The 12,548-nt window shown below is 47.5% G+C and overlaps 1 protein-coding gene across 1 annotated transcript in view; it reads left to right on the forward strand.

Moving 5' to 3' along the window:
- The first annotated feature begins 2,594 nt into the window (after positions 1–2,594).
- The window catches only part of P2rx7 (purinergic receptor P2X 7), a 40,096-nt gene continuing 30,142 nt past the window's right edge, over positions 2,595–12,548 (forward strand). Inside the window, exon 1 of the mRNA XM_055605990.1 lies at positions 2,595–2,859. Within this exon, the coding sequence (XP_055461965.1) occupies positions 2,735–2,859 (125 nt within the window). The 5' untranslated portion in view covers positions 2,595–2,734. The remainder of the gene's footprint in view (positions 2,860–12,548) is intronic.

A 12,548-nucleotide genomic window follows, 5' to 3' on the forward strand; every position in this document is an offset into this window, starting at 1 on the left:
CTCCCCCTCCCCCAATCTTCACCAGACTGCATATTTCCCAATAAGATCAGCCTGTACAGCACACCTTTCATCTCAGCACTGGAGATGCAGAGGCAGGTGGATTCAGAGTTTGAGGCCAGCCTGATCTACACAGTGGGTTCCTAGACAGCCAGGGCTACACAGAGAAACCCTGTCTTGAAAACCCACAAAATAAAAATTAATAAAGAAAAGAAAAGAAATAAAAACATTCAAGCCAGGCCCTGTCTCTCTCTCTCCCTGCTGCCTGTAGATAGAGATGTAGAACTCTCACCTCCTTCTTCACCGCCATGTCTGCCTGGGTGCCTCCATGCTTCCTGCCATGACACTGGACTAAACTGAAACTGAGCCAGCCCCAGTGAAGTGCTTCCTACAGAAGAGTTGCTGTGGTCATGCTGTCTCTTCACAGCCATAGAAACCCTAACTGAGACAACAGCATTCATGAAGTGGTATGATGATGAAAAAACAGAGAACGCTGATGGGCAAAAAGACTATGAAGATCCATGGGTGGTGCAAGAAAAACACTGGAATGATTTACCTGTTCTGGGATTTTCTATAAACATAGTCATGAGCTGTAACCTCTTGTGTCTTCACATTTTCAAAGGTTCATCCAAGTTACAGCATCTATCTATTCTTCATTCCATTTTTATGAGTGAATACTATTCCATTGTATGGTTGTACCATGTCTTGTTGAACTATTCTTTAGTGAATGGACATTTTTGGACTTGAACACCTATCCGTTGCTATACCCACTAGTTCCTTGCACTCCTGGGAATTAATAAATAAATGAATGTCGTGAACAGAAACTGCCCAAAGACACAGAGTCGTTAGGATATAAAGCCAGGTTTGGAAATCAGCCAGCTAGCCTTTTAGTTCTAACCACCATACTTTACTGCCCTAATGGGGGGCCTGTAGATCTACTATGTAAACTTTTTTGTTACATTTACCTGTGGGGTGTAGTCATGTGTGTGTGCTTGTGTGTGTGAGTGTGTACACACGCAAGTGAATGTGTATACTCGCTTGAACATTCATGCATGTGTGTGCACAATTGAATGGAGTTAGTTCTCTTCTATTATTTGGGTCTTGGGGATTGAACACAGGTCATGGTTTGGTGGCAAGCACCTTCACCATCTCACTGGCCCTGTTTGTTTTCTTTACAGATGAAAATGACTGGACTCCTCAGAGTGTTGGAAAAGCAATGACATGGCAGAGCATAGAAACCAATGGTGATGCAAAGGTGGGGACAGAATTGAGAGGAAGCAGTAAGACTGTGCTGCCTAGGGTTGGCAACAGGGGGAAGACCCTACTGCTCCCAGACCGGAAGGACAAAGCCAGGGCTTCCTATGCAGGCATCTAAACAGAGAGGGCTGAGAGATTCACCCAGCAACCCCTTCATCTAGTCTCTTGAACTGGGGCCAGCCAGGGCAGGGGCCTTGATGTACATCATAGGGATGAGAAAGTACAAGTCAGCTCAGACTAGAAATATCTAAATCTGTCTGGCCTGTAATCAGGCAGGAAAGACAGCGGTGGTGGGTTGAGCTGGCTGCAAAGAAAAGACTCTTTCTAGCCAGCAAGTGATAACATGCAAATGACTGTTTTCTTTCTCAGGGAGCAGCATTGTAATCTGAAGTCAGACTCTCAGAAAGACACATTCCACTTGTGCCTGGACGATCCTAAATCCTAATGCAGAGAAGCAGCTGCCATCTCCATTGAACAGAGCCTCAAACACAGGGAGTCTGCAGGTGCTGTGTTTGAGGCCACCATGGCTGTATTCCCGGGGCCCTGGGTCCACCGTGCAACCCATGCAGGAAGCTGTCCATTGTGTATGTCCTGCCTGAATCTCCCTCACGCACGGTCAGGAGAGCTACTTTTGTTGGACTGCAGCTCTATTCTTGTTGGTCTGGGCTGACTGGACCACTCCATGGGGTGATCTCCCAGGGCACAGAGCAGGGAAGAATCTAGAGGCTCGAGAAGGTAAGATGCCATGGAAACAGTCTTCTCCTCCCATAATGAATCTGATCATCTGCAGACCAGAGTATTGCTGGAAGTGGGGAAGGACAATGGCCGCAATCATTCACCCCGTGCACCTGTACACATGAACTGAACAAAGGGTTGTAGAAAACAAACGGGTAATCTCTGTGAGGTGGGGCAGGACACTCTGGAGACGGAGGCAGAAGGATCAGAAGTTCAAGGCCAGCCTCAGGTACGTGGCAAATCTGAGGTCAGCCTGGCTGCTTGAGAACCAGCCTCAAACAAACAACAAAAGAAAACAAAACAGATGCCTCTGAGAGGGGCTTGAGGCAATGGACGTATCTCAGCCCTTGTCTGAGTCACACTGGGTCTTATGACATTTGAAGGGCGGCCCCTTTCTTGAAAATGAAATGAGTCCAAAAGAGCAAAAGAAAGGGGGTTGGGGAGGGGGAATTTAAAAAATGCCCATCTTCTGAACACCATCTTTGTGCGGGCGTCCGGGGGAGGGCAGCAGGGCGGGGTCATCTGCCAGCCAGGCCTGTAGAACTTGGTTCTTGTTTATTCTGCTCACATTTGGGGCAGTTGCCAGGACCCGCCCCCACCGCAGTCACTGGAGGAGCTGGAAGTTGCATGTTCCTGCTAAGAATCAGTGAGCTTCCTTTGTCTGCTCCTAGCTGGGGGCTTGCTGTGGTCTAGCCTGAGAGGGTATAGCTCAGGTCCAGCCTAAACAGAGAGTGAGCCTGGCGCCATGCCGGCTTGCTGCAGCTGGAACGATGTCTTGCAGTATGAGACAAACAAAGTCACACGGATCCAGAGCGTGAATTACGGCACCATTAAGTGGGTCTTGCACGTGATCATCTTTTCGTATGTTAGGTAAGTGGGGCGTGGGACGGACAGGTCTCTGCAGCACTGGACAGCAACCCGGGGACACAGCCGCTGGTGCACTTGCTGGATTCCATGTGGTTGTTAAATCTGAGACACACTCTCCCAGCCGCCTGGGAGGAGACAGCAGGAGGAAGCTGCCCTTGGCTGTGGCTGGAGGAAGCCACAGAGTGGCAGGCTGCGAGCCATTCTTCAACTTTTTCAACTGAATCGGTGGCCTGCCAAGATGAGCATGGCCGGGCATGCCCTAGGAACCTGGGAGATACAGGCAACCCCCTGGGCTCACAGAGGAGGTGGGGACATCCCCTGGTTGGTCTGAGTCATCCTCATGCCTAGCAGGGACAGGACCAGGTTTGGAAATGTTGTTTTAGGGCATCGAGGGGCCTTCCAAAACAGCTGATGAAGGCACAATGTGTACTCCGGACTTTCGCCACGTTCCAGTGTTCGCGTCCAGGGCTCTCAGTGTGTTCACCAGTTGCACAGTGTCACCAAAACCAAGTTCAGAACATTTTCAGCTGGGTGTGGTGGCACATGCCTTTAGTCTCAGCAGAGTCCAGCCTGGTCTACAAAGTAAGTTCAAGGACAGCCAGGATTACACAGAAAAACCCTGTACTGAAAAACAAAAGCAAACAAAATAACATTTTCACCAGCCCAAAAGGAATTTCTCCACCCTCTAGCCATCATTGTCCCTTAGCTCAAGTACCCACTAATCCATTTTCTGTTCCTGTGGGTTTACCTATTTTTTTCACATTTCATATAAACAGAATCATATAGTATGTGGCCCTTTGCCACCGAATGACTCTTTCTCTTAGTGTGTTTTCAATGTTCGTTCACATTGTAGAGTGAGTGAGTGTATTGATGTTGTAGACTTTTTGTTTTTCAAGACAGGGTTTTTCCCTGGCTGTCCTGGACTTTGTAGCCCAGGCTGGCCTCGAATAGCTCTGCCTGCCTCTGCCTCCCAAATGCTGGGATCACAGGCATGGGCCACCGCACCTGGCGATGCTGTAGATTTTTTTATGACTGGATAGCAGCCAGCTGTACGTAAGTGTACTACTGTGCTATAGCCAGTCCACTCTAGATAGACTCCTTACCCATTCAGCAAATGGTGGAACCAAGTTGTTTCTCTTTGTCATCTGGACATACGTCCAAATTTCTCCTGTGTTTACCTAGAAGAGGTCTTGCCAAGTCATGTGACCACTGTATGTTACCCTCAGAGGACTGTTCTCCATAGCAGCCTGACCTTTTCACAGCATCGGACTGCGGGTGAGGGCATCCTCTCTCCCTGCCCTCACCAACACTTGATACTGTTGCTTTCTGACCATAACTAACCTAGTGGGTGTGAAGTGGTCGCTCATTGTGGCTTTGGCTTGTTTCCTGATGATGATAATGATGGAGCTTTTGACAGGTGAGGAGGTGCTGTGGTTTACTAAGAACGAGAGTGTGTGTGTAGCTGTTTTCGTGTAAGGGTGTGTGTGCATGTACAGGCTAGAGGTCAACTTCCTCAGGAGAGTTCTTCCCTTTTATTTTTTTGGGGGCAGGGTCTTTCATCACATCCCAGAATCCTTCAGTCTCTGCCTCCCCGGTGCTGGGGTTACAGGCACCTGCTGCTGTGCTCAGCTTTTATGGGGATGCTGCAGATTGAAGTTGGCTCTTCCCACTTGCACAGGAAACACTTGACCACAGACCATTTGTCAAGCTCAGAGGTGGCCTGTTTTATAATCTGGATGCAACTTCTTGGCCAAGTCACTTAACCTGCTTGAGCCTCCGTTTCTGTGTCTGTTCATACAACCTCTGGACAACTATGGAAGAAAAAGTACATCCCTTACCACAATGCTGATGTGAGCGATCCATAACTAGCAGCTATTCTAAAAACTGTTTGTGAAGGGAGTGGGAATCTTTATACTCATCCTCTATTTTGAGTCTCACAGTAACCACAACCATGCTTAGCTTTGAGATATGGAAATGTGGCTTCAAAAACTTTTACCTCAGCCAGGCATGGTGGCGCACACCTGTAATCCTAGCAGTCTGGGAGGCAGAGGCAGGCGGATCTCTGTGAGTTCGAGGTCAGCCTGGTCTACAAAGCGAGCCCAGGTTAGCAAAGGCTACACAGACAAATCCTGTCTCCAAAAACAACAACAACAAAAACAAAAAGACAAAAAAAAAAACAAAAAAAAAACCCTTTCCTCTGTGTGTGTGTGTGGTGTGTGTGTGTGAGCATTTTTGAAGCTGTGTGTGCGCATGCGTGCACGCACACACATGTGTATGGATCTCACAGGTTGATGTTTAGGTGTGTTCTTTGATTGCTCTCCGTCTCGTTGTTTTTGAAACAGGGCCTCTCCCTGAACCCGAGGCTCACCCGCTTGGCTAGGCTGAGAGCTAATGAGCTCCAGAGATTCCCTCCTCTCTGACTTGCCAGCATTGTGATTATGTGCACATGCCACCAAGCCTGGCCTTCATGTGAGAACTAAGGTATTCATGCTCCTGTCACAAGCATTTTATCAACTAAGGCATTTCCCTAACCTCCTTCACCTCTCTGGGTCTTAGTTTTCTTATCTATAAAATGGACACAATCTTTATTGGGTCTATTAAATGAGCTAATAACAAACCACGAGCTATTAGAGAGCCATACGGCACTCGGCAAGCCCTCATTTGGCTTTAGTTATTATTATTAGGGGTGTTAAACAAATAAATCTTTAAAAATAATAGCTAGTTTCCTTCGTGTGGTGGAACTAAGTCTTATGTATACCTTCTCTTGTGGATTCTGCAGGATACAGCAACCTCAACAGTGTAATAAGTCTGCAGTTAGGGGCCTGACATAAGCACAAGGGGGTGTCCTGGTCTAGAGATCCCGCTGTCAGCCTTCATTTTTCCCTGCTACAGAAACAGGCAGATCTTTGAGTTTGAGGCCAGCCTGGTCTACAGGGTGATTCCAGGACAGCCAGAGCTTTAAGAAACCCCCAATAAAATAGAGTTTAAAAATGGAGAGATGACTCAGCGGGTAAGAGCACTGACTGCTCTTCCAGAGGTCCTGAGTTCAATTCCCAGCAACCACATGGTGGCTTACAACCATCTATACCCTCTACTTCCCTCTTTTGGCATGCAGGTGTACATCCGGATAGAGTATTCATATACATAAAATAAATGAAGTTGTAAAATAAATAAATAAGGGATCTCAGCAGAGCCTGAGGCCTGTCTGTATAGTCTCAGCCCTGAGCCAGCTGTGGAGACTCTGTTTCTGGCTGTTGCTAGGGCTTGTTCCTTTCTTAGTCACAGCAGGAGCCCACAGCAACTGATACCTCCCCCTTGTACTATACTCCTATTTGGCTTGCTGTGACCAGGAACCAAGCCATTTATTCAGACAACTGGAGAAAAACTGGCTTCACCAACACCAACTTGTCTGAACAAAGCCGCCTGCAATGTCGCCATCTTGAATTTCATTCCAAGTAGCTGAGAGGCCACATGGCACTTTGATGCACAATGGAAAAAGATATTTGTTTTCTGTTGAGAAGATGGCTTCCTCTTCCCTGGAGACTGAGCTCAGAAATATTTCAGTAGCCAAAGAAGATTAGAAAAGGTTGATCTCATTCACAATAGCCTCCCCTGACCCAGCCAACCTGCACCAACAGCAGGCATGGTGTTGTCCTTTGAAGCCTCAGGTTGTCCTTTGCCAGGTGTGGGGTGGAGGGGAGAAGGGTGTGTCTGTACTTATTCATGGTTTTTAAAATGCAGTCCCAGATTGGCTGGCCATTCCCCAAAGGGTGACACCTGTAAGGCTGGGCCTCTTCTGTCCAGCTACCATGTAGGTGGAGAAGAGACCAGACACCAAACCCAACCTAGGCACAGTCTCTGTGGCCTTGGGGAAAATGAAATATGCAAGTCACCACCTTGGCCCTGAATGATATGATAGAGTTTGGGCAGCTAGGGGATTAGGACAGGCCCACTTAGGAGGAGACCTTTGTAGGAGAAGAATCCAGCCACATGACACATAGGGCCTAAAGAATAGTAACCGCAAAGGCTGAGGAAGCAAACAGGAACAGTAAGGACACCCATGTTCCAGAAGTTCATGAGAGAGGAAGGAAGAGCAGGAGCAGGACAGATAAGAGCGGGGATGGAATTCTCTGAGGAGCCTGTTTATCTCTGGGGAGCGGAACCATCTGATTGGTGTGTGTAAAGGCTCTAGTGGCTACTGGGAAGAGGGAATGGGTTGTGAGGTAGAACAAGAATGGCTATAGGAGCCACTGAGAGACTGCTGCAGCCCCCAGGTGACAGAAGACAGCAACTTGGGCTAGAACGGAGCGGTGGAGTTGGAGAGACGTGGACCAGCTTGAGATGGACCTGCTATGGGGAGAGATGGCTCAGAGGTGCTGTGGATGAGGTTGTCTTTGTCTTTTCCATGCAAGATCAAAGAGAGGCAAGCGTGTTCAGTACTGCTGGGGCGCTGAACCAACAGCTAAAATGTTTTGTTATTGTTGTTGGGTTTTGTTTTGTTTGTTTGGTTTTGTCTTTTGCTTTTTCATTTTGTTTTGAGGCAGGGTTTCTCTGTGTAGCCCTGGCTGTTCTGGAGATCACGCTGTAGATCAGGTTCCTGGAACTCACAGAGATCAGCCTGCCTCTGCCTCCGTGGTGCTGGGATTAAAAACATTTACCCACCACTGCCAAGCTTAAAATGTTTTTATTACTACAGTCTGCGCTATCCTTTTACTCATGTCTAGCCCCAAAATGTAAAAAAAAAAAAAAAAAAAAAAAAGAATCTGAAACACAGAATCTTAAAAAAGTGAGCACAATCCCTTTTTCTTTGGCTTTATGAAAGCTGCCTGGGCAGCCAGCTCCTCTGCCACACTTACCGTAGCGGAGGCTTCCGTGTAGTGCTGTATACACACGGGCTTCTGGAGCCCACTCCAGCCCAGTCTCCCTGGCTGTCAACACAGCACTGGCCCAAGGAGTACAGCCTAGGGCTGGTGTTAGTGTCTCAGAGGAGAGGCCCAGGGGACTTTGTAAACCAGCAAGACCCAGACTGTGAGCAGAACTGAGCTTTATCATGAGGGTGCTGGAAAACATTGGGGGAGGCAGCCTCTTCAGTCCTCTATCCGCTGTGTTTCCACAGTGCTTCTTTTTCTGCGTGAGTGTCAGGCTGCCCTCTGCCTCTTTTACAGAGATGTGTGGGTCTCTGGAACTCACCCAGGTTACTCAAGGTAATCTTACAACTCAAAGTCCTCAGCCTTGCTTCCACACTCTTTTCCCGGATAAGGTACCACTGCCAGCTTTTAGAGAGCAGGATCTGCAATCCTTGGGATCATGCTACAGGGATGGGTGACTGGTAGGACCCAGCACATTTGGGGGGTGGGGGTGGCAGCTGCAGCTGAGGCCCTGGTGCCTGGTTCTCCCACTACTGAGAGATTGTTGGTTTGTGAGTTCACATTGGGCAATGGCCCGCAGAGACCTTTTTCCCAGAGTAGTCTGCCCCCTGCTGTGTAGTGTCCAAGTGAACCAGGTCTTTGGCCGTGTGACAGATCATGTGAATTGTCTAACAACCTTTACATATCTGTTCCGTACCTTCGGTACCTTTACATACCAAAGTTACCTAGCCAGTCAGAGGCTGAGCCAAGATTGGACTTGAATGTCTCCTCCAGAGTACATGCTCAGACTGAAGCGTGGAGGGCACAGGACCAGGCCTGGAGGGAGACTAAACAGTGTTGCTTTATCCTCCTGTGAACTGATGGCGAGCAGGACTGAGAAGGTGACAGTGGCGGAGGCCAGGTGGAGCTGAGTCATATTAGGAAGATACAACAGTGGAATTTCTTAGATTTTGGCTTTCTCAGACAGGTTTCGAGTAACTCCACATGTAGGTGCACCTGGCCTTAAACAGCTGACCCCCTGCCTCAACCACCCAAGTGGAAGGATTATTGGCATGTGCCACCTTGCCCAGCTCAAACAAGGACTTGTAGGCGAATGGATGGGTTGGGGGGGGGGTGAAGGAAAGGAGAGAAAGGGTCAAGGATGTGCCACATTCTTGACTTGGGCAGCTAATCAGACGTTGGTTGAATTCCTTCCTGGGGCTAGTAAGTTCAGGAGAAAATGTAATTGGGGTTAAAGGCTGAGTTCAGAGCTTAAAGCTTTGAGTTAGAAGGGTATATGAGGCCCATAACTGTGCATATTGATTGTGTAGGTATTTGCTTTCAGGACTTTAAGATAGATTATCTGTCACCCAGCCCTGTAGATGGTAATTGAAGCCATGGACATCTTCAACTGACCAGCAAGAGAGGTAGATGAAAGCAAGAAGCTTGGAACAGGGATCCCTGAGTGGTGCTAGTATTTAGGGGATGGCGAGGATGTAGAAGTTTCCAAAGGATTCTGGGACAGAGGTGCCAGAGAGATCCAAGGCACTCAGGAGAATGTAGGCTCCTTGGGCTGCAAGAAAAAGAAAGAGGAAGCTGTCCATGGTCACCAGAGTCCATCATGGTGCCTGGGGCATGCCTGCTAGATTTGGAGGAGAGTGAGTTGGCAAGGGCGGCATTGGAGAAGTGGTGGGGGTGGGAGCCAGACTGGAGTGGGTGGAGGAGTGAATGGAGATGTGGAAAGGGAGGCGATGACTCACTCCTTCAAAAGACTGGGCTCCGCAGGAGGAGCCAGGCCCTGCATGGCGGTAGGAGAATGTGGGGTGGAGGGAGGGTTTATTTTTAAGATGAGAAATTATACTTAAATGCAGATGGAAAAGAGGTGGGGAAAAGAGGGAGACTGAGGGCATAAATAAAAAGTCACTGCCATCACCACTGTCATTGTCATCTTCACTGGCACCAGTCAGCAACCGCAGGGAAAGTTTGCCTGGACCCCTTCTTCTGTCATCACCGGTTACAGTTCCAACCTGTGCCCTTCTTCAGAGGGCTCCTTACAACTGCCGCATCTGTCCTTATCTCTGTAAAGATACCCAAGGTGCTGCCTAGACCCTTCATCACCTCAGCCATGCTCACGTGACCACGCCTTTGTCTGTTAAGATCCTTTGTGAAGGGCGGTGTGCACACTTTTGCTTCACTGCATGAAACAGTGTGGCCTTTTGTAGTTTGACACAAGGAACTGAGCCATCCATGTGCATGCCCTTTGACCTGGTGAAGAAGATGCTCTGACAAACGCTCCCGGCAACATGAGTGAGGGTGTACAGGCAGCAGAGCCTGGAGCTAGGCCCCAGCTAGCTATGGGTTAAACAGATGTGAAGGCAGGTCTCACTCAGAGCTTTCACTTTAGAGTTACCTTTGCTCAGAACTGCTGTCAGTCCTTGTCAGAGGAAGGCAGACTTTGCTGAGAGGCACTTCCTTCCTGGGGCTCTCTGGGAACCTTCTCAACATGCTGCCCATGGGGCATTTATGCAGCCATCAATCTGTGAAAGTCCTGCAAATCCACAGCAGATGGCTCGGGGGTCTGAAGAACTCCTTCCTAGTGGCCTTCTGTTTCTACATCTGGTGAGTCAAGCCAGAGACAGTCCCAGGGCTCCATGGCCCAACCTCTTTCTCCACCTCCACTAGATCCCTGGGCTTCCATTCTACCCGCCTCTGCAAGGGTCTCTGGGTGAGCCTAGCTTCTCCTTTGTCAGGTCTCTTCTGCCTGCCTGGTTCTCCAGTCTCTCTCCCCTCACTTTTCAATCGTACTTATTCTACCGGGATCAGTTAAATCCCCTGGCACCTTAATACTGTGCTTGCTCCAAGCTGGTGGCTTTGCATGAGCCTGAATGTATTGAACATCAGTTTCTTAAAGATAATGGTCACTGAGATTAGAGAGTAGAAAATTATGACCTCATTCAAGGACTGAACTCATGGCCCAGAGAAGAGGTTTTGTTTCTCTTGAGTCATCCCACAAAGTCAAGAGTTGGTGGGAGAATTGATTATTAGACTATCCTCTCTCTCTCTCTTTGGTTTTTCGAGACAGGGTTTCTCTGTATATTAAGCCCTGGCTGTTCTAGACTTGCTTTGTAAATAAGGCTGGCCTCAAACTCACAGAGATCCTCCTGGCTCTGCCTCCTGAGTGCTGGGATCAAAGGCCTGTGCTACCATGCCCGGCTTAACTATTGCAAAGTGCTACAAACTCTTTGCTTCCTTTCTCTTTTGCTGCATCTCTGGGATGTGTGAGTAGAATTTTCATGTTCATTATGGTACAAAGGTCCATTGTGTTTGCAAAGCCTTCAGTCTTTTGACAGGGCTGGATTCTGTTAAAGACAATCATGGAATGCATATTCTAGAATGGATATGAAGCTTCAGACAGAGCTTCCCAAATGGCAGAGCACATGCTGTTCTGGGAAGATGCTGCAATGGATAACTTGAAAGAACATTGCAAGTATTTTGTATGTGTTTTGAGGCGGAGGTGCAGCTGAACATTCATAAATGTGTATGTCTACACGTGTTCTGTTAAGCTCTGTACCATACACGCAGAGTGGGTCCCAAATATGGGTTTCTAGCTCCAGCATCTCAAAAACTGTGTACGTTTTATGTGCATGCTCATGTGTCATGGTGTGCATGTGGAGGTCAGGGAACAACTTTTAGAACTCAGTTCTGTCCTTCTACCATCGTGTGGGTTCTGGAGAATCGAACCCAGGTCATCAGTCTTGTCGGCAAGAGCCTTTACTCACTGAACTGTCTCAATAGACCAGGTTCTTCTTTAATCACTGTTCGATAAACACTAAAATGTACTATGAATAAGATAATATCCATGTGCCTCTGTGCAACTTAAGAAACAAAGGAGCTGGGCATGGTGGTGCACACCTTTAGTCCCAGCACTTGGGAGGCAGAGGCAGGCAGCTCTCTGTGAGTTCAAGACCAGCCTGGTCTACAAAGTGGGTCTAGGACAGCCAAGGCTACACAGAGGAACCCTGTCTTGAAAAACAAAACAAAACAAAACAAAACAAAAGCATATCAATCCAGCTTTGCCCCCTGTAAACTCATCCTTCATCTTGTTCTCTTTTTTTCCCCCTTGTAAACATCATCCTGAATTTGATGTTTGTTACTTTGTTTTGATATTTCTATGGACAAATATCTATAAGAATGGGTTAATCTTACCAACTGAGGTGAACTTTATATAACATAAAACTGACCATTAAAAGGGGGAGGAATAAAGGACTATTTTAAGGTGAACACAACAGTGGTGTTTTAGATTAATTTTTAAAATTTATTTATTTACCTTTAAATTTTTTTGTATGTGCACTGGTGTTTTGCCTGCACGTGTGTATATGTGAGGGTGTCAGATCTTGGAGTTACAGACAGTTTTTATCTGCCATGTGGGTGCGGGGACTTGAACCTGGGTCCTCTGGAAGAACAGACAGTGCCCTTAACTGCTGAGCCATCTCTCCAGCCCCCACCAGTGGCATTTAACAGTGCACAACATTATATAGTAATACCTTTATCTACCAACATATTTTACCTTAAAAGGAAGTAATTTGCTTATTAGCTGTCACTCACTATTTTTTCTCTTCTGGCAATTATCCATTTTCTGTCTCTATAGATTTATCTATTCTGTGAATTTCTTATAAATGAGATGGCCTGATAGGTATGATGGCATATATCTTTAATCCCAGCATTTGAGAGGCAGAGGCAGGAGGATCTCCTGGTCTATGTCAGACGCAACCAGGACTGCACAGAGAGACCCTATTTCAAAACCAAAACAAAACAAAACAAAAATCTAATGACCTGAAACAGGAG

The sequence above is a fragment of the Psammomys obesus genome, unplaced genomic scaffold (genome assembly GCF_907164565.1).
Source record: "Psammomys obesus unplaced genomic scaffold, mPsaObe1.curated_primary_1811, whole genome shotgun sequence".
NCBI lineage: Eukaryota > Metazoa > Chordata > Mammalia > Rodentia > Muridae > Psammomys > Psammomys obesus.